General features: G+C 34.1%; 2 protein-coding genes across 7 annotated transcripts in view; one reads left to right on the forward strand and one right to left on the reverse strand.

Moving 5' to 3' along the window:
• ANKDD1B (ankyrin repeat and death domain containing 1B) overlaps positions 1-1133 on the forward strand; it is a 55577-nt gene extending 54444 nt beyond the window's left edge. Inside the window, exon 16 of the mRNA XM_045566424.1 lies at positions 964-1133. Coding sequence (XP_045422380.1) covers positions 964-1052 — 89 coding nt within the window. The 3' untranslated portion in view covers positions 1053-1133. The remainder of the gene's footprint in view (positions 1-963) is intronic.
• Positions 1134-3973: 2840 nt separating this feature from the next.
• The window catches only part of POC5 (POC5 centriolar protein), a 31627-nt gene continuing 12339 nt past the window's right edge, over positions 3974-23261 (reverse strand). For all 6 annotated transcript variants that reach the window (XM_045566420.1, XM_045566417.1, XM_045566421.1 and 3 more), the window contains 8 exons: positions 22638-22843; positions 21150-21326; positions 19241-19345; positions 16733-16912; positions 14975-15128; positions 13420-13688; positions 7571-7747; positions 3974-4350 (listed from right to left, as the gene is read on the reverse strand). In XM_045566420.1, the coding sequence (XP_045422376.1) occupies positions 4207-4350; positions 7571-7747; positions 13420-13688; positions 14975-15128; positions 16733-16912; positions 19241-19345; positions 21150-21326; positions 22638-22843 (1412 nt within the window). In that variant the 3' untranslated portion in view covers positions 3974-4206. The remainder of the gene's footprint in view (positions 4351-7570; positions 7748-13419; positions 13689-14974; positions 15129-16732; positions 16913-19240; positions 19346-21149; positions 21327-22637; positions 22844-23261) is intronic.

The raw sequence follows: 23261 nt of genomic DNA on the forward strand, positions 1-23261 counted from the left end.
GAGAACAGTGAGCAGAAACACCTCCCCGAACAGACATGGAGCTGTGGAGGGGGCTTGTATGCTGTCAGCACCTTCTCCTTTGAAGAGTGACCCAATCAATACTGCTCATGTTTTAGCCTGGGGTTCTGTGTCACTCCCTGCCTGGGCATTTGAAAAAGTGTGGGATTGTTTTTGTTTATGTGTAGGTGGTAGGTGGGGTGGGGCAGAAGTGCTAAACCCTCTCATACGGTTATAGGATTCTTCTCCACAACTAAGACTTGTTTTGCTCAAAATGCCATTTTGCCCCTGTTGGGAAACTGCAAGTTAATGTACTTGAAAATGTTACCCCTAGGTTGAGAGAAAAGGGCAGACAGGCTATTACTTTGTTAGCTAAGGTTATTGCTAAAAATCACTCTGCCAAAATCACTGACCATATTGCCAGGGAAGATGCTTTAGAAACTTACCAATAAATTAGGTGGTGTTAGGACTCTCGTGTAATAACAGCTATTCAAGCAAGATATGAGGACATCTGCCATATTTTCACTGAAGCAGTTTTATATGGAGTTGAAAACATATGTGAGTGAATCAGACCACTTATCTAATGGTAGGTACAAGGAATAGTGCGTGGAAGATACCTACCTTCTATGACATTATCCTAACATTGGAATCCTCAACTTTAAATTTATTCTCTCCTATAAAAAAGCTTCCATGAGAACTCTCAGGAAGACTAAGATGCAGGCCACTGCAGTGGTGAAGCTAGACTGTGTGGGCTCATCTCTGAACTCCAACAGACTGGTTGTATGATCTTGACCAAGTTCTGTGGCCTCACTGTCCCAGTGTTCTCAATTATTAACTAGGGAAGGAAATAAAAGTGTCTACTTCCAAGGGCTGTTGTGGGATTAAATGAGTAATAGTGCCTGGCACATAGTAAGTACTTAAAAAAATGTTAGCTGTTAATAATAAGTGCTATCCTAATTTTTCCAGAAAAGAGTTATCAATTCAAAAGCAAAACTGATTCAAGCTCCAAGAAATGTGCAGTTTCACAAATGCCTAAGGAAATTGTATTTAAATGATTTTCCACTCAGCATTAACTTCTTTTGATGCCATAAATTTCTTCTAGCTGTATTGATTTTCCTTTCAACTATGAAGGTGGTGGTGACAGGATCCTCTAACAGATGAAAAAAAACAATACTATTATACTTTTCAACCACAGAAAAGTCAAATATTCTTTTTGGTTTTTGCTTAAAGCAAGTTGTATGTGATTTTGCCATTTCTGTCATTTGATGCAATACATGTAGTAGCATAATCCGAGGGCTCTGTACATCATGTTTAAAAAAACCTGATGGTGGAGCAGCTTCATAGTATATGGGAAAACCAAGGGTTTTATGATAGATAAGGTTTTGAAATTGGTTTTACTACTTATTAGCTGTGAGCCTTTGGCATGTTAATATTAAGTTCTTAGATCTTCAGTTTCCTTCTCTATAAAGTGGGGAAAATGTCTACCTATTCCGTACGGTTGGGGTGAAGATGAAGGGAGAATGCCCATGAACTGCCTAACCTCATGCCACAGTATGGAAATTTTGAGTCTTTATTTCTCTTTCAGTAAAAGAAACTGGGTTTAGAAATTTATAGTCACTGTTGGCTTTAAATCACACCTACATGTAATATATTATTTAGAAAAGACCAGAAGTATATACACCAGTATCTTTTTTAATCTCTTGGTGATGTAATTACAGGTGATTTTTATTTTCTTTGTACTTTTTGGTACATTCCAATTTTTTTCACAGTGAATACACAATCTTTTTGTAATCTGAGAAAGTTATGAAGTAAATGTAAAATCAAGTATCAACTTGTGTCAGTTTGTTGTGCATTTATTCATCCAATTTAAGACTCTTCATTCTCAAATTCTGACTTTAAATCTTCAGTGCACATAATAAAATCACGAGCAATTTCAGTACAGTTATTCTATCATGAATTTATAGTTTTATATCTTTGTCTCATACTGATTGTAAATGGCCCACTTAATGTTATGAATGTTTAAAACAGGTAATATATTCACATAATTCCAAAACATTTTTCAAGAAGTTGTTGAGTGAAAAATCTTGTCCCCATCTGTTCAATATTGCCAGTTTACACTGATCTTGTGCCCCCAAGCCCCCAGAATCTGGGTAACCTCTTTATGCAAAAATAAATATGAACATAGACTCTTACTGTATAAAGTGTTTTAATTGTTGAATTTACATTACCTTAGGCCAACACTAAAAGATGTATATATCCTTTTTTTTTAACCCCTGTGTTGTGAGATTTTTTTTTTTGAGACAAAGTTTTGCTACATTGCCTGGGTTTGAACTTCTGGGCTCAGGCAAACCTCCCTCTTCAGCGTCCTGAGTAGCCAAGAACTGTTTATAATATTCCTAATTACAACATTCACAGCATTCCCTTTAGTTTTTCCATATGGTTTTGGCTTAGATACCAAAAACCATTCCTAGTTGTAGCCTAGATTCCTCAAAAAGTAGAGCTGAAGGTCAAAGTTAATGTGTAAGAACTTTTTCAGGAGTGTAAATCCAAGGAAGCAGGAGTGGAGGAAAAGGGGAGCAAACCAGGGAAGGAGGGAGAGCCAGGATGAAGTGAATTACCAAATTGGCTTGGTAGGAGCATAACTAATCATTTGATCTGGGTGGTGCGCTCTTATGAGAAACATGATAGACTAATGCATCTCAGGACAAGTCATACAGGGGAGAAGGGAGGAAGAACTGGACTGTTTACAACAATGGGGTGTTAATGCTGGGTTGCATGAGTCAGCTCTAAGTGGAGCCTGTGGTCTCTAATGACTCACCTGGAAGTGAGTCGGGAAGCCCCAGGAAGGAGCATGCACATAGAAAGGGCATGAGGTGAGGTGTGGCCAGGTTGCGCTCATGAAAACCTTGTGGAAGCCCATGCAGAGTGGAGCTGTTTGCTATAATGGTAGCTGGGCCAGAACCTGCAACAGTGTTGCTTATGTATCTAGTATTCTAAGAAATAGCCTCATACTTCCATAATTCAGAAAGGCCTTAGAGTGCCCTGTTAGAAAATGGAATTATATTTGCCTAGATCACATTTATTCTCTGATGTCCTATTAATAATGTGAGGTAGCAAGAAAAACTATTTCCTAGAATAAAATTAGAGACTAGAACTAGATCATGTTCAAATTGGAACAGGCTTCAGATTAAGTCTATCTATTTCTGTTAAATATACGGAAATTGCGGCACTAGACAGATTCCTCAGACTATTCATTTTTATGTACCCCATAAATACTTTGTGAAATAGGTAGGGTTGGTAGATTTTACTTTTATTTCACAGATGAGGATCCTGAGATTCATTTAAATTAAGCGTCTGGCCCAAGATAACACAGTCAGTGATAAAACCATTAGAAGCAATGTCTTATTCTCCTAAATCAGTTCTGCCGAGATGATTTTTTCTTATTGGCCAGCCATTGAAAAATGTCTGCCCAGGCCTAGGTGATTTGCTGAGTTGTGCAGGGCTACACCATCACAGGACAATGTTTGGATGGTTCAGAGAGGACAATGAGAGTTCAGTGCTGTAGTTTCAAATAAGGAGAGAAAGAACATCAGAAATAGGACCATTCTAACAGGAAATTTGTTTCTGTCACTCTGTGCTAGTATTAAAAACTTTTTCACATTTAGCATTAAAAAGTGATTCATGGGTATTGCCATTTCCATCTATGTTCAATTGTTAGAGTCCTGGAAAAATGAAGACTAATACACTGAAGCCACAAAAAACTTTGTGACAAAAACATCATTATTACTCTTGGTCCTTAATTTTTTAATTAAAAAACAGAAATATCTCAGTTTCACTAGTTCTAAAGGTTCCTCTCAAAGTTCTCTGTAACATTGGAAATGATTTAGTCTTTTAGAAAGAATGTAGTGAAAAAAAGACATATATTTTGATGATATAATCAATGACAGGCTAAACATATTAAACAAAGTCCAGTTTCTTTTTAATTTAGAAAAGTTTTACTTAATTGCTTAAATAAAAAATAACATTAAAATAATTTCTACATATAGTTACAAAAGATGGTAGAGCTTGAAAAAGTCTCTTGTAATTTTGAACAGATTGACTTGATGTATCCATGATGTTCTAAGAATATGGAAAAGTTAAAAACTAAAGACTTCTAACTCTTGGCAAAACCAGAGGAATCAGAAGACATCGCTAATGAAGACATTTGCTTTAGTCAACCACTTTTATGGAATGAACGCTTGTGAGAGACTGAGTGTGGGCTGATCTGGTTCCAAGTGATCTGGAAGCTGAGGTACTACTTTCAGGATGAATGGTCCGGGGATATTTTGCTGCAGTTGCTTGAGGAATGGTTTGCTGAAAAGATAAAAATCTGCTTTAATAATCCTATAAAATTACATATATTACGTATCATTTCATCATCTATCATTTAAAACAAACATTTATTAAGCATCCAGTATAGAGAGAAGCAATGAAGCAGCTGTTAAACAAGATGAGAGCCTTCTCCATAAGGAACCCATGCCCAGTTTGATGTGTTTAACACTCATAATTTGAAATCAGAGCTTTGTCCCAGAGGATCATACAAAGGGCCATGGGCATCATTCCTCAAAGAGGAATCAAGTGGAATTTGGTAATGTGTAGAGGCTATGTATAGAAAATTACTTTGTGGTGTTTGGAAGAAGGGTTAGCTCCAAGCTATCCCTTCATTCCACCCAGTTTCTTCCTCTTTGACTGTTAATACCTGGAGTCCAATCCCAGGGCACACAGGGAGACGCAGTCTAGTCCTTGCTTCAAACCAGATAAAGCAGAGTCCTCATGTTTTACCTGGTTCACCTGGGAGCCAACTAAACTTTGTATGTACACTACCTCAGAGCTCAAGGGGCACATCCTGGACATGAGCACTGAAGTTAGGGCACATGTGACTAAGTCCACACATATAAGTGTGTACATACTATGTACACAAGTACACATTACATGTATGCATATGAATAACATGTACAGGTACAGGCTTTCCTTTATTACACCCAATAAAGCTTCTTAGTAGGCAGCAGTGGGATTTGTTATCAAGGTAAGTTTTCAGTCCATGTCATTGACTAGTGCATGTAGATTTCTATTAGGGTCTTCCACTTAGAAAACTCATCTTTGAAGTACCTGAAGTAAAATTATATATATTTGGTCAAAACACTATGTATTTCAAAATCTCTAAGATGCAGTTTTTGCTTAAAAAAATGAAACTTTTTAAAAACAAAGGCCCTCATGCCAGATTCTGCTTTAAACAGAACTCCTTTTTAAAGAAATTGAAAAATAATCTTTCTTAAAGTGTCTCACATAAATGTTTCTTTGTATACAAATAACTGGATAACCATTACAAATGGGAGATACTCTTGCAACTGGTATGAAATTTTGTTGCCAACCACCTAAACTGACTGAACCAAAAGAGCTATTTCTCCCTGGGGAGGGCAGGCAAGAGGAACTGTAGAAATAAAGCTGCCATTGGTATCATGATATATAAAATATGGCAGAGAATGAAGTGGCGCTAGGAGCAAGCAGTTATCCAGCAGATGGGGCTAAGGTGTCACAAATCTGATCCTTGGTTTATTAGTAATAACTGTTTCTGGCAGTTCTAGATCTTGATTCCTGGGATAAAACAAAACACAGTACAGAATACTGCCATTGTGGCTGCCACATAATCCAAATTAGGTCATACTACAAGCAGTTTACGGCCATCTAGTTCATTTCTAGTTACTGGGGAACTAGTTACCGTGGTCTCTGAATAAGTGGAGGGCAGTTTGGGAGATAAATATCAGAAACAAATTGTTAAGTTTTTCATTCTTTGATTTGAATGGATAGGAATATGATAGGAATATGAATTCCTATCATTATTATAAAAACAATAATTTGTCTAAATTAAAAATAAACACATGCTCTCCTTATGCCTTCTTTACATCACAAATGGACAGTCTCTGCTTTATCAGCATATAAAGCAGATTCTATGTGCTGATGAAAGTAGAAATGGGTTCATTTCTTCTCATTTTTGGTAACTAATCTTCCATATTCAAAAACATATACAGAAGTCATCTATAGATTTTCAGAATCAGTCCAATTTATGAAAATTAAGATAATCCTAAAATAAATCCTCCACCATCTCCAGTCTTCCACTTCACTAAGGTCATATTTCACCTTAAGTTCAGTTTATTTTTTATTATTTTTTTTTTTTTGAGACAGAGTCTCACTTTGTTACCCGGGCTAGAGTGAGTGCCGTGGCATCAGCCTAGCTCACAGCAACCTCAAACTCCTGGGCTTAAGCGATCCTACTGCCTCAGCCTCCCGAGTAGCTGGGACTACAGGCATGAGCCACCATGCCCGGCTAATTTTTTTGTATATATATTTTTAGTTGGCCAGATAATTTCTTTCTATTTTTAGTAGAGACGGGGTCTCACTCTTGCTCAGGCTGGTCTCGAACTCCTGACCTCGAGCGATCCACCCGCCTCGGCCTCCCAGAGCTAGGATTACAGGCGTGAGCCACCGCGCCCGGCCTTAAGTTCAGTTTAAATCAATCCTGCTTCTCTTGATTTAATCATCTAGTAACCATCCAATACAGGAGAAAAAAAGGATTTAAAATCTTTCCTTTATCGTTAATACTTTGACATAGTATGTAGAAAATCAATCCTTATTTCTCTTTAGGGATATGTTCTTGTAACTAAATTACACTTTTTGCGATAATTGTTGATTCATATACTGTTGTAAAAAATAATAACAGAGATATCCCATATATTCTTTTCTAGTAACTTTTAGTAAGTTACATTTGCTCATGGCTTACAAAGTGCCTTTATACAGCTCTTTTAATTTTCAAATTATCTCATTTAATACTGAATCCTGGCAATAACCCTAGGAGCTAACTAGCTAGGAGCTAGTACTCTTATCAATCCCATTTTACAGAAGAGAAAATAGAGGTTTAAATATTTTACTTGATTTGTACATGTCACAAAGGCAGTAAGTAGCAAAGTTGAGGCACTAACTTGGGCTTTTACATTTTTGCTTTAAACTCAATGCACCTTCCTTTATATCACATGGATTAACTGCAACTTTAATTGTTTTTAATCTAAAAATATACTGACAATTATGTTGAAAAAGGGGGAAGAAGACCTTTAAAAAAAAAAGACCCAAAATTAATAACTATAGAAGTAGGGAGATTTTCTTTTAATCAAATATCGGCTACATGAACAGCTGGTTAATGAGTAAATAGTTTTTGTCTCTTTTTAAATTAATAAGAAATCATTTATATATTTTGCTATTTTGACCAACAACACACTGTATTACTTTTTGCATTTGATAATTTTTATACTGATTGGAAGAAACAATGTTTCTGAAATTAATTTCCTCACAGAGGAAATCTAAATCTAAAGGTAGATTTAGAGCAGGTTTATAAGTATAAAAAAGCTATAACAGGAAAAGGCAGAACAAGTACTAGTCATCATGAATTTTTATCTTCTCAGCACGTCATTTAAGTGTTTGTTAGTCTATGAACTCTCAGGAAAAAGATTTTTTGCCAAAAGGTCATCAAATGTGGACTCACCATTGTGACTGGATGATGTTTTTCCACAACAACTGAGCTCATGGGAGGAGAAACTCCCATTATAGCCAAACTGCTACTAATTCTATTTTTTGAAGCAAAATCACATCTCCCTGTGATCCTGGCGGTAATTGTTCTTCCAGCTTTCTGTTGTGCAGAAGTTACAACTCTTGGCACATACTAAAAAACACAAAAACAAAGAAATATCCAGGTGGCAGAAAATCCACAGCAAAATTTGTATTACTTTTGGTTCTATAACTTATAAAGAAAATACATGGGCACTTAAAATAATAGTATCTTCAGCCAATTTTAACATGGAAAAAAATAAAACTTAAAATTATGAGACAAAAAGCAAAACATAAGACTAATACCCCAAAACACCCCTTTAACCTCGGTGTGCCAACTATTAATATTTTATAAGATTTTAGGAACTTAAAAAAGGACTTTTTATTTTGAAATAATGATAGATTCACAGAAAAATGCAAAAATCATATTGGGAAGTCCTGTGTACTCTTCACCTGGTTTTCTGCAATAATCATATCTTACATAATTTTAATATAACAACATCAAACCAGAAAGCTGACATTGACATAATGTCTGTGTATAGATCTTGTCATTTTATCACCTGTGTAGATTCCTATAACTATGACTCAATCAAGGTATAGAATGCTACCTTGCACAGTCATACCCACCACCCCCTTCCTTCCTCCAATCATTCTTAACTTCTGCAACTATTAACCTGTTTTATGAACTTTTTGATCCCTAGGCATAATTAATAATATTATTACATGTGTTTTTGTGTCCTGTTTTTCACTTTATTAATATACTTTTTTCATGAAATAATACAGACCTGCTATAATTTTTAATGAGATATTTTTATGTCAACAAATGAGTCTAACTTTCTCTGTTCTTTTCCTGTTATATATAGTACATTTTTTGTAAAAAAGGGATTTCTCTTTTGAGAGTTATTTCTGTAGAATATATTGTAAAAAGTGTGATGATCATATCAAACAGTAATGTCAGCTTTTATGGCTTGTGTTGCTTACTGCTCAATGATAATCCGGAAAGATTATATTTACATCAGGAATAATGCATAAGTGTACTCATTTTTTTCACTGTCAATTATACAGCTGCTCATTTAAGTCTGAGGTAAAACATACTATTTGATTTAATTTGTGCTTCCTTATTAATGTCTCATATTTGCATTTCTTTCTATCTATGTTCTTTAACTATCTGCCAGGACTTGAAAGGGTATTGCTACTAAAACTTTTTAAAAGCTCCTGATGAATATTAAGCTCATCTAATAATTACAGATACAATTTAATAGTGTAAACATTTTCCATCTTTTGTTTTATTTTCCAATGCATGTAAATTTTTAAAATTATAGTTAATTCTGTCATTAATTTCTTCCTACTTTCATAATTAAACCAAAACAACCTGCTTTGGACAGCTGAGGTGATTATACTCTTCTAACATTTACTTATTTTGGTTTAACTTATTACAACATTTGAAATTTCAGTGTGAAATATTAATCTAAATTCATTTTTCCTCTAAATAGTTTTTCTAAAAGCATTTGTTAAATATTGATCTTTTCCCATTCCTATAGTCCATCTGTGCTTCTTCATATATTTGCATCTAGTTATAGATAGTCACAGTTTATAATGAAATGGGTAGACTTAAGGAGAGATATCTCTGGGAAAATTAAAATGACAGAATATTGATGATTTTGGAAGACTGTATGGAAAATAGCATTCAATGGGGGTTTGTAATTCCTTGGAGAGTTAGGAAAGAATTCACTATTGCACAGAAAATCATGAGACAAAAATGAAGCAATTAAGTCTAGAAACAAAAAATTGTACTAGAAAGGAAATGTAGTCATAGTATACATTTATGGATTAGCTATATTTACACAGTTGCCATAAATACTGGTTTAAAATTGGAATATCTATATCTAAATATTTATATATAGGTAGGATGGGGGAGAAGAGAAAAGAGAGGATAAGGTGGTATCAAAAAACCAAATCCTTTTATGCACAATAGGAAGTCATCAGCAATGTCTGAAATTAATAAATGTAGAAATAATGATATGAGCATATTATTTAGAAAAAAACAGAAAACAGAAGAAACAGCTAGCAAAGTTTAGGGAGAGGGATTTAGAGGACTGTTTCTCACTATAATCCTTATAGAAATTATTTGGCTTTTTAAACTTTGAATTTTTATGGATCTTATGAATTTGAAAATATGAAATCTCATATTTAAAAATATTTACAAATATGTTTTTGTGGACTAAACTCATGCTTCTGACCTTAGGGAAACTTTATTCTATTTCTTATTAAAATAAGGGACAAAATAGATTTTACAAATTGCTGAAGATTCTTAAATGCTATTTTAAAATATAAAATTAATTGCTGGCAAGAAAGTTCTTTGCCAAAAATTGAAAACTGAAGTACAACTGAGCTTATAACCTTATTCCTGCCCAATCACACTTGAGAGGTATTTATTTATACTTCCCTGAGTAGCTGCTATTCTCACCTGGGGGATGAAGGAATGCATTAAAAACTACAGAGGTTTGGACTGAAAAAAACTAGAGTAGTCGGAAAACTACCCATAGATGGTAAGCTTCATTCAACCTAGTTGAGAATTGCTTTAGAATGCCTTCAATAAGATGAAAATATATATTCCAGTGAAGAAATGACTTTTAAAAGAAATCTCTATACACTTATTTGAATTAAACAGGGGCTGTCTTAAATGACTTGTGTGTTTGCCAAGAGTCAGTTACTTGTTTTCAAATGGTTTGTCATTTGTACTTGTTATTAATATTTATGTAATTAAGAATTGTATAAACTGATGAAAAAAGTTGTTTTGAAAATATATAATGATATTTTAGAAAGAATTTATAAAGATTAGTTATTAGAAAAAATTGCTGCTAAATCAGGTGGAGAGAAAAAAAGATGCAGAAGGATTCTATAATTAGATTGCTTTGAAAGTTTTGTTAGGTTCATGCTTTATAGAAACTGAAATTGGAAAACATAGAAAATACACTGAATGTGGCTTATATTAAAAAGATGACTTAATTACAATCTGTGGACCCACGCACAGTTTGGATCCACATTAAAAACTAGCAAATTAATACATATTTATGTTTTAGGATAAAATAATGTACGAGGTATGTATATATCATTTAAAAAAATCATTCTCTGCTTCAGCTTTTTTGATTAAATGACCACTTGTACCAATCACATTGGAGCTCTTTAAATTTATCAGCTTAGCTGACTTAAAAAAATGCTATAAAAATGAAAGTTCTAGCATTTTAAACCATATCAACTTAAGCAAAAAAATCAAAAGGAATAAGAAAAAAATGACATTTAAAAAACAATATATCTTAATATTTGACAGAAAGATAACACTGACCATTGGTTAAGAGTACAGAGGTCTAGGTTAGATTGTCAAAGTCTGAATTCTAACTCTAACAGTTACTAATTGTGTCCATAGGCAAGTTACTGTCCCTAAGCCTCAATCTCATTTATGAAATGTGGAAAGCAGAACCAACTGCCTAATGATACCCTTTCGCTTTCCATTCAGTTGAAGAAGAAAGTTAGAAGAGAAACTTTACCAAATAGCCTTAAAATCCAGCTAAAAACATTTCCCCTCAATTATTCCAACCAGAGTTAGACAAAGAGTAAAGTGCCATCTGTTGTTCGACCTTGTGAACCGCAATATATTTGCTTGTATAAACCTTTTTTGAAAAATATTTTTTGCCATGAAATTCTGATATTTTCTTTAATGTACTGAGGATGTTGGCATTAAAGAAAACGATTTTACATATGAAGATATTATTTCATTAGCATAGCAATCCTCCTTTTTCCTGTTGTTTGCTAATTCTCTGCACACACCTCCTTTTAGCTACTGGTAATACCAAGACCGACTGCAAAGTTTTGAATGTTCATAGGAAGCTCCGGGATTAAAATGAAAAGAAAGATAACCAGACCTGGATCATAAATCTCTCTTCTTTTCCTATTCCCAACAACAATGGTTTCACATGAAGTTAGTCAACTACTAGATTTGTTCCTACGTATGTCATTATGGTTCTTTTAAAAAGAAGGCATATTTGAGGTGAATCTTAGTATTTAATTACATAAAGAAGGAAGAAAACTAGCATTATACTTACAGATAGATTTACTTGTGATTCTTTCCCCCTGGCCCTAAAGGCCATACTTATGTCAATGAAATGGAACGTGTACCTGTTTTTGAAGGAGTGGAGGTAGTGGCATGGGGGACAGATGAGGAAGGACTGTCGACACAATATTGTGGTTATCAGGTTTCAAAGACTCTAAAATTATCTCAGGTGATCAAATTATTTCAAAAGTTAGCAACAAAAAGGGTGATAAGCAAACTCATTCATTCAGTTCTTTCCATGCATATTCAGGTTTACATATATATGCAGATGTACCAGTGTAGTCACATTTTAAGAAGGAAATTTTGAAAAATCTAGCACTGTGCGTATTATCTGCATATGCAAGATGAATGACAAATGAGAAATTTTAAATAAACACTCACTGTGTTTATTTAAATCAGTCCATATAGGATCATACTTCAAAATGTGTAATCATGGAAAATAAACACAGCTGAACATGTCAGGGTTGAATTTCAGATTAAAACTCCCCCACATTCAAATTTCTATAGTCATGCTCTATCTTTTTAACCTGTTTGGGTTAAGAGCAAACATGATAAATAGCTGATCTTAACATATTTTCTCCCCCAAAGTTAGTAGCTCTCAGAAGGTTGAAATTCAGGCCAGCTGGAATACTAAAGATGACCAGTTGTCTGGCTGACTCAATCCCTCCCTTGGCTACAGAGAACTATCTAGAGTAATGGTACCTTCTGATGGCCTGCCAGGGGAAATTTAAGACCTAAAACTTATTCTGTCATCCTCTTTCCTTTTATGTAAGCGGTTAGGAGTTGGGAAGAAGAGAAAGACAAGCACATCAGAATCATCTCAGGAACTTCAAAAAACTATGCATGCCTTTGTGCCACCACCACTCCAGAAAAGGGAAGAACGTCATAGTGGGTTTTTTGTTTTTTTTTTTTGTTTTTTTTAAGGCTCTGCACAGGTGAGGCTGATAAGCTTGGCTTGCATCCCTACCCCATTCTCTCTTGAGAAACACGGTTTGAAGAATATAGGTTTAACAACAGGAGGCTGAGGAGTCAGAGCCACCATGTGCTTTGTCTGAAAATCTTACCATATTAATAGCTTGATTAATTTCACTTCAGGCAAGTTCTCACACAAATCCTCCAACCCCATTCAACATTCTCCTCTGGGCACTTCTCTGCTAGTAGCTCAGTGACTCTGGGAAAAACTATTCCAATGTCCATCCCAATTATAAATTATAAATTGAAAATTAAAACCTAATCAAGATGGAGTCCCTACAGAGCAGTATTAGTGATATATCTGCAGCCAGGAAAAGAGAAAGCTGTTAGTTGAATAGAAAATATAAAATTAAATATATATTAACCTCCTTCAAAATACCCACTCGTTTCCTTCAAATTTAAAAAAGTCTGTTGTCAACTCTTTCTCAAATTAAATCTAGTTTTCCTATATATAGTTTTCCGTTTTTGAAAAACGGAAAAAGTTCTTTTTGTTTTATCACTACTATGATAGCACTTTCAGTTATTATTTTTCATTACAATTTAATGTTTTAGCCACTTTATCTATTAAATATTTTCTGTGGCTTCACTTAAATACTACATAGATTTTTTTCCACAGGAAAATACGTTCTGAATTCAAAATCTCCAATTTACAAATTTTTGAGCCCTTATATTAATAACATGGCACTTGTATAAACTGTACTAACCATTTCTTCTGGTGCAGCAGTAGCTGCTGACCCTGCACCAAGAAGAGAAACCGGAATGTGAACAGAAGACGTGGAAGTGGCCCCAGCAGAAGTCATGGAAGCAGCAGAGGGAACGGTGGTCGCGCTGGTCACTGCGGGTGGGGATGGCAGCAGCGGAGATGCAACCACCACAGGTATCTGGGGAGCTGAAGGGTCCAAATGAACAGGATGTTCTTTTCCTTGTACACCGGGACCATATTCTTCCTTTTTATTATTTATGGAGTCTATCCCTATAAATCACAAATTGATTCCATTAAAATTCTTCCAAGTTAGGATTACTATTATCCTCCAAACAATCAAAACACATAATGGCTAAAGTTTGGTCCTAACAAATTTTAGATATTTGTCATATACTACATTGGATACAATGTTCAGTTAATACAGTCTGTCACTATTAACTGTTAATGTCAGCATTAACCAGTGAAGACTTCAGACCACTTTCCTCACACATGAAACCTAATAAATGATTTATTTTTACATAAAAGATAAAAATAAATTATGTACTCAGCTGGGACCCCAGGTAAGTAGAGTGTACTGGCATCACAACTATTACAATACTGTGGTCACACTGAGCCTAAAGATTCATGTCCTTTCACATTATTTCAAATAACTATCCTGATAAATGGCCTGGTATTTTCTGATACTTTAAGACTACTTTCTGATATAAACATATTTTCATCTCTTGCTCCTATCCTAACATAAACAATGTGTTTTTATTCTTAAGTTGTCAGCAAATAATAATACATCAATAAGCAAAACTAAAATACTCAGTTTTGACATTGTAAGAGAAACAGATTCTTGTAGGTAGATCATATAAATCAAGAATTAAGTGCATATCTGTACACTTAACTGTTTGCAGTGACACCCCATCAAGTAATCTTCCCTCAAAACTTAACCTTGACCTAAGGAGTGAATGATGTCACCTTCCAGAAGCTAGGACATAGGGTTTCTTCCAATTTTAGCTTTTTTCTTCCTAGTATTAGAATTTGGTGAGTTTTCTATGTGATACCAAACAGTGGGGTGAGGGTTTGGAAATTCAGTCAATGAGATATTTCAGAATATCTGAATATAGGGCACTATGTAGGTCCTATGTTGAAATAGTTTTCTATGTTGTCCTCTTTCTATCCAGAAATTTGGGCTTCCACATAAGTCCTTTTCTTAGACTATCTGTATAGAAAGTATATAGAGCAATAGTTAACTTATAAACAAAGTTTAACAATGATTACAGTGCCTAGATCCTTTGAAATTCCCTACTGAAAGTGACTAATTCAATATAAAATACCCTTTTAATTTGAAAATAAAACACACATAAACACACATATACTGAGTTTCAACATGTGTTTGATAGAAAGTGATTCCAGTTGTCTCTCTTTAGGTAGTGGCAGACATTATCAGACATAGAACCAGAACAAACATAGCCACTGCAGAATATTAATACTGGAGACCATACCCGTCACTGAAATCTCTTCAAATCCTTTTTCGAAAGTAGGCAGAGAATCTTCAATGAAATACTAACCTGTATCATTTCTGTTTTGAAATATAGTCATGGCTTCAAGATTTAATGCACATACACCCCTCATGAAAGCTTTTTTCATGGAATCTTCAAAGTGCTCTTTTTCATGTTGCATTCTTTGAATTTCAGCTTTTGCATTTTCCAAAGCTCCAGTTAACTAAAATAAGAATTAAAAAAAAAAAGAAAACAATTTGAGATGCAAAGAGGAATATTAATAGTGAAAAATAGACTTATACTGTGAGGTTATTCTTATGTGAAATATTAAAAACAGTTTCCCTGCTATGTGCCTCAGTTTATTTTAAAAGGTGTACCTTACCTTTATCTCCATCAAAAAACCATTTTTATTCCTAACCATAAAGTCAAGGCTCAAACAAGGGGAATTTCATATCAGTCCCACTAAAGATTGCTGATGTGTTTTCATTATACAAAAAGATATGTTATTTCTTACCATAAAACTTGTATGTAGGGTATTAAACAAATCATATTAAGAGCCATATCCTTTCCCCTTCAGAAAAAAAAAAAATAACTAAATGCCTGCAATATTAACAGAATTTTAAAAAAGTAAATGTTATCTATAGAATTTAAAGTGCAAATAATAGGTGCTGGTGTGGATGCAGAGAGAAAGGAATGTTTCTACACTGTTGGTGGGACTGTAAATTAGTACAACCTCTATGGAAAACACTACAGAGATACCTCAAAGAACTAAATGTAGACCTATCATTTGATCCAGCAACCCCACTACTAGGTATTTACCCAAAGGAAAAGAAGTCATTTTATCAAAAAGACACTTGCACTCAAATGTTTATTGCAGCACAATTTACAATTGCACAGATGTGGAATCAACCCAAGTGCCCATCAATTCATGAGTGGATTAACAAATGTGGTATATGTACACCATGGAATACTACTCAGCCAGGAAGAAGGATGACTTAATGCCTTTTGCAACAATTTGGATGGAACTAGAGACCATTATCCAAAGTGAAGTTTAAATATCTAAAGAATGGAAAAACAAATACCACAGGTACTGGCTATTAAACTGGAAATAATGATTAGCACACATGTGCATAGAGGGAAGCAAAACTCAATGGAAATCAAGCAGTGGGAAGGGGGGAGTGGGGGATGAGCGAAAACCTACTTAATGGGTACAATGAACACTATCTGGGTGACACACTTATAACCATGACTCAAGCATTATAAAAGTGATCCATGTAACCAAAACTATTTGTATCCCTGTAATACTCTGAAATAAAATAAATAAATACATACATGCTAGAGGCAAAAAAAAAAATTTAAAGTGCAGAACATTATGTGTAACACACTTTTCCACAGACCAAAGCTAAAGAGACTATATATTTTTTACATGTCATTTTGAGTTGCAGAAAATTATTATGAAATTTAATATTAAGAATTTAGTACTATAACAATGAAATTTTTTTCCTTTTCATATTTGATTTTAAGAGGCCTATTGCATTCTTCAGAATGGTTTTTATTTCATTTTGGGTCCCAAATTGTTTTCCCATGGGAAAATGTTAATTTTGTTATTAAATGTCAATGGGAAAATAATTTCAAGTTACATACAACTGCTTTATATCAACCTTATAAGGACATATTTTATTTAAATTCACATGAGGATAAACATTTTTGGTTTTTGTCTTTATTCTTAGCTACATAAAAACCAAAAGAGAAGTTTAACTATAAATTAATAGTCTACCTATCTTTTTTACTGTATTTAAAAAAAGTAAAAATTTTAAAAAAGTTTACCATAGCAACTTTGGTTTCATAATCGTTGGAAATCCGGACACAAACTTCTTCAGCTCTTGCTTGACAAGCTCGTTCCACCACATCTTTCCACTGCTTTTGTACTATGGAGCGCCAGCCTTTCCAGACTTTCTTCAGTAAAGTTCTCTGGAAGTATTGGTCAGCTAGTTTACCTTCATAAACCTAAATGCAAGTAATATGCAACCTCAAACACACAGTTGACTGATAAATATATTGGTAGTAATAGTAATAAACATAACATGATGGTAGGTATACATACATTATCATTTAATCCTGTGTAATCATATTATTCTCATCTTGCACACAGGTGAACAGGCTTAGAGAGGTTAAGTAATCTGTCTAGGTTACAAGTAGGAAGGGTAAAGCCAGACTTGCCTGACTGTAGAGCCTGAGCTCTTATCCATTACATCATTGCTTTATGTAGCTAATCAAGTTAGGGGAAAAAGGAAAAAGCCAAATAAAAGAAAATGAGTAAATTATCACCTGCCATCTTAGTGATGAATCTACATGACCTTTTAGGGGACAGCAGAACCAGAAGAATAAACAGAGAGTGGCTGGAAGGCAAAAAAGGTGGTAGCTATGGCTTTAGATGACACTGCTTTCACTTTGGCGTGGTGGCCACTAGCATAAGTAAGATTAATTTAATTTACACACCTTGCCATCATATATAATGCAAAACTGATCCAAATAGGAATATATGCTATTTTTATTTTATTGATGAATTTAAATCCTTTTGAAAAAGTAGTTCCAATTCTCAATTTTCTTAAATTTGAAAAACTATCCAAAAGCGATGGCAGTTCCAACTATTACAGCTAACATTTAAAAATAAATATGTGGCCGGGCGCGGTGGCTCACGCCTGTAATCCTAGCACTCTGGGAGGCCGAGGCGGGTGGATTGTTTGAGCTCAGGAGTTCGAGACCAGCCTGAGCAAGAGTGAGACCCCGTCTCTACTAAAAAATAGAAAGAAATTATCTGGCCAACTAAAACACATATATTCAAAAAATTAGCCGGGCATGGTGGCGCATGCCTGTAGTCCCAGCTACTCGGGAGGCTGAGGCAGTAGGATCGCTTAAGCCCAGGAGTTTGAGGTTGCTGTGAGTTAGGCTGATGCCACGGCACTCACTCTAGCCCGGGCAACAAAGTGAGACTCTGTCTCAAAATAAATAAATAAATAAATAAATAAATATGTATCCTCATTATGTCACTTGACAAATAACTTTCAAAATAAAGCATAAATACTCATTTTTAACAGCTCATTTCAATATGATTAATGTGGATTTAATATATTGGAATTAATTAAAAAATGAAAACACTAGAAAGTATTCTTAAAGGAGAAATCCTACTCCACAATGCAGGTTGAGCATTCCCTAATCCAAAAATCCAAAACTTTGAGTGCTGATATGATGCCACACGTGGAAAATTCCATACATAAGTAATCAACACAAACTTTGTTTCATGAACAAAATTACTGAAAATATCATATGCATTTACCTTCAGGCTATATGTACAAAGTGTGTATGAAATACTACAAATGAATTTCATGCTTAGATTTGGGTCCTATCCTTAAGATTTCACATTATGTATATGTAAAAAAATCTGAAACAGTCTGAAATCCAAAACACTTGTGGTCCCAAGCATTTGGGATAGGGATACCCAAACTGTAATAGCTTTTTCCTTAAATACTAATCTCTTGGAAGCTAAATGCACAGAGATGACTCTATGGCTCACATGAATATACTGAAAAAAATGTATATCCATCTCCTATACTTGTGGGTCTGTATACTATCTCTTCTTGTGGGATATATATATATATCTCAGTTCACTATTTACTCTGATATATTGACTCAGCTCTTATTTAATTAAAATAAAAGATGTTCAAATTTAAATGATATACTACAAACTAAGGATAATTTTTAAAAAACTCTATAGCATGGCTTTCTTTGATTCTTACTCTAAGGCAATTCTATACAACAGACATTTGCACTATTTTTAATGTATAAAGTGCATTTAAACCTCTTTATGAAGAGGTTTTATTCAGGCATTTTAAAAGTAGAAACAATATAGGAAGCATATGATATGTCAAAGATTATACATTCTTTCTCCACATAACCACATCTGAGGCCAAATTTGTTAAAAGAGTTCCATTACCAGGGCATTTCTAATTTAGGTACAATCCTTATTAATCTACCATGAAGCAGCAAATTATACATACACACACACACACACACACACACACACACACACACCCCTTATAATATATATCATATGTCTATGAAATCTAAGAGGTATTTTTTCCAAACTATACTTAGTAGAAAACAAATCTTTCTTTGACTTTAACAAGAGTTCTAATAAGTGGTCCTAAACACTTTTGAGTTCAGAAGTCTAATATCCATCAATGGTCTTTTTTTTAATTTTTAAATTTTTATTTATTTTTATTATCTTTTAAAATTTTTTTCCATGCCCCCTGGTTTTCTCTTTTTTTCACTTACATCCTGTCTGGATTTGACATGGCCAATTCGCCAGTAGAAGAATGTTCTCATCAACTCTGTCTTTTCCTTCTGCTTGCCTATGGCATGAGACAAGCTAGAAATCACCTGTGAACAGCAATTAACCCAATTATTGTGATGTTACAATAACAGCAATTGGTAGAGTGATTTTCTTATATCAAAAAAATGCTAGAGGGAATAGCAATATAGATCACTACTATATTGATCCAGTTAACCTCATTATTATCTTTCAAAAGACCAATAAACTTCCCCATATGAATACACTAAATATCAACTAATGAAGGGGAACAAAAGAGGAAAGCAATCTCCGTTATGTTTATATCTTGGCAATCACTAGTAAAAAGTTTATGGTATATGAAAATTAATACAGTCATTGACATTTAATTCAGGAAAAACAATTATATGTTTGAAAGTTTTGCTACATATACAGTCTTTATTTGCTAGACTTGAGGGCAAGGTCCAGGTTTTAAATATCTTTCTAGTCCCTACCTTGGATACAGAAGTTCCTCAATATTGTTTAATGATTTTCTGTATTAAACAAACTTATAAAAGCAAGTAAAAGTCATATTCTGATGCACTCTTTCAGTGATATTATTATTCTTGCTCTTAAAATAATTTGAAAGGCTTTTAAATGCTAAGATAATATTCTCTCTCATAAAGAACTGAATAACTGAAATATATTTCTAAAACTGGCCACAGTAAAGAGAGATTTTGTAAATCGGGCGCATTTACTGAGACATTTATTTCTGTTCTTCCTTAAATAATTTCAAAAGAGTAAAAGAGTACACATTCTATGACATTGGTAATATTCTATTTATTAAGCTGGATGGTGGTGCATGGCTATTCACTTTATTCATTTTCATAAACAGAACATACGATACCTATACTCTTTTTGTGTTGATACTTCAAAATAAAAAATTAAATTTGATATATTTTAAAAACCTTAGAACTGAATGTTGAGTATAACAGACTGACTGACATTAGTATCCATTGTTTCAAAAAAGCAAACTACATAAAATGTTCAATTTTATATTATATCCTACAAAACCAAAAGATATCCATATATTTAAAAACCCCAAAAACTTTTAGTTCATTAAAACACTTGAATGCTGCTTCTGCAGACAAGCAGCTGCCTGTCTCCCCAAGTCCCCCTCTGAAAGCCACCACTCTCCTATCCATAAATGGATGTAGGGACTGGATGCAGGGGGAACAGATCTGTTGCCCATCTGCTTTGTTCCAGGAGCTATCAGGAGGCAAAAAATTAGCACAGACCTGAACCTTACCCTCAAGTTTTTAAGAAGCTAACAGAAAATGAAATAAGAGGTGTTCTCTGTTTTTATCAATAAAATGAAGAAAGACTTCATCAATGAATAAAGACATAGAATTTGAGATACTTAAAGCCAGGTGTGGGGGTGTGTGCCTGTAGTCCCGGCTACTAGGGAGGCTGAGATGGGAGGATTGCTTGAGCCCCTTAGTTCGAGGCTGCAGTGTGCAATCACATCTGTGAATAGCCACTGCTCTCCAGCCTGGGCAACACAAAGAGAACCTGGCTCAAAAAAAAAAGAAAAGAAAAAAAAAATTGAGATGCTTAAAATGATGTCTAAAAGGATGGTTTAAAATGTGGATAATGCTGGTTCTTTGATGTTCTCTTAAGGGCAGTTAGGAAGAAAAGATTAGAAAGAAAAAACTAGTATACCTACAATTATCACATACTCTTTAAAAAATATTATTTCAAATTGACAAATCATAGCTGTATACATTTATAGGGTATAAAGTGATGTTTTGATTTACGTATACAAAGCATACACTCAATAATCATTAGTTCTTGGAATTTATTGCCTAGCAAGACATTTACTGAATCTCAGTTAAAAAAATATATACAAAAGAAGACCTCATCTTTTCTTCGAATGGAGATTTCAAAGGCTTTTTGCAGCTCCTTCAATTCATTGATCTGGTTGCACAGTTGTTTTGAATGTGCTGCATGCTTTTCTTTCTCTTTTTTCATTTCCATTCGGTGCCAGTCAATAAAATTAAGTTTCCATTTACTTAGTTCAGATATGATATTTGTCTGAAAAATAAGTATACTGACAATTAAGTATTTTTGTTCCTTAACATCACTTCTTAAAACTACACTGAAATTAAGAAACATTAAAAAATAATCAGAATAAGCATTCAACATAAGAGCTATTAATTTTTTCATATTTTAAGTAATTTTCTATGAAATCTTGCTGTTATTTAAAAAAAATTTCAGGCCCCATTCACTAAGTCCCTTTGTTTATTCAAGGACTTAATGTCCACATGAAGATGGATCAGGGAAAAAGGAAACACAGGATTATAGCCTAGGCTGAGCTATATGGCCAGGCAGTTATAGACAGCAGGGAGTTGATCATTTCTTCCCTAAACCATTTATCACAGCATTCACCTTACAACAAATTGCTCTTTTCAATGGGCTGACTGACGTAAAAATATCAAATAAGCATGTGTTATCAAATAAACCTGGATATAAGACATGGTTAACTGAACACAGAACAGTTTAAGTGGTTTGAGGCACACTATTCCAATGGACTTACACTATTATTAGAAGTATGAAACCTGGTCCAAGGAGGGAAAGTGGCAAAAACTATACTAAAAGATCATTTCTAGAATTTAAGGTTCCAAATAATAGAAAAATGTAAATGCCATAAACAGAACTCACATGACCATAATTTCTCCATGTATGTGAATACTCGATTTAGTTTTCTCAAACTATATATTTCAGAAAAACTGTCATTTTGTCCTTTTTTTTTTAAATAATAAAAAGTTTCCCACTTCTGCAATATTTGTTTTACTTAGAGGCCACTAATATCACCAAAGTAAAAATAAATTTTCATAGATTTATCAGTTATACATTGTGGTTGCTATAAGAGTGGCTATAAAATGAATATACATTGCTAAATTCAGATCTGTTGTTTCACACAAAAGGAGACATTTTCATTTGTCATAACTAAGATATGGTAAAGGCCCACTATGTCTCAGTCAACATACGCTGAGCCTTTCAAAACATCTGAGAAATTCAGTGGAACATGTACGACTGTTCCAGCAACTATTTAAAACCTGGCAATTCAAAGCATGGTTTCTGAACCAGTAGCATCAGTGGGGAGCTTGACAGAAATGCATAATCTTGGGCCCTGCCCAAAACCTACTGAGTGTAAAGTTGCAGTTTAACAGGATCCCAGGTGATTTGCAAGTACATTAAAGACTGAGAAGCACAGATTTAGGACACCGACTGATCTTCTCAGGAAACAAAAGATTTCTTAAAAAACCTTTTAATTCAAAGAAAAGAATAAACAGTATAATCAAGAGCAAAACTGTTACACTGCATATTAAACAACTGCAATACCTTAAGACCTGAGCTCCAAAGATCAAGTACATTTTCCATCTTCTGAAGGTTTTCATCAGAAACAAGAAAATCGCTCACAATTATTTCATGGTCATCTGTATGACTAGAATTAGTTGCTGGTGAGGAAGAGTCATCTAAAAAATGTGAACTGAAAAAATCCATGACTGGGTAAGAAGGCTTCCTTGGTGATAACACTGGTGATGACCCTAGAATAAAAGAAAAGTTTTACCAATCAAGCTGAATTGAAAATTACTCAAATTGGTAAGGAATCATATTAGAAGGCTAAAAGATGTCTGCTACCTCTGGAGACTGAGAAAAATGCAGAGAAATTACCTTTCAGGTGTACTTTAATTTGGCTATTTTTAATTTCACTATTGCTACTGATTTAGGGCTGACTAGCATGAGATACCTCCTACACTACCTCCATCCCCCAAACCAGTGACCTCTATCCCACATAAGGATGCTTCCTATATTTATCCAGGTCCAGCCTGAGCTGAAACTATTATCAACCATACCATATTACCACTAATCAACCGCTTTCTATGTTTCTGTAATAAAAACATTATAAAGATACGCTCTCATAACATATGGTAGCCTAAAAAATAGGTATTATTATCTCCATTT

Source organism: Lemur catta, chromosome 12, assembly GCF_020740605.2.
Source record: "Lemur catta isolate mLemCat1 chromosome 12, mLemCat1.pri, whole genome shotgun sequence".
NCBI classification, from domain to species: Eukaryota; Metazoa; Chordata; class Mammalia; order Primates; family Lemuridae; genus Lemur; species Lemur catta.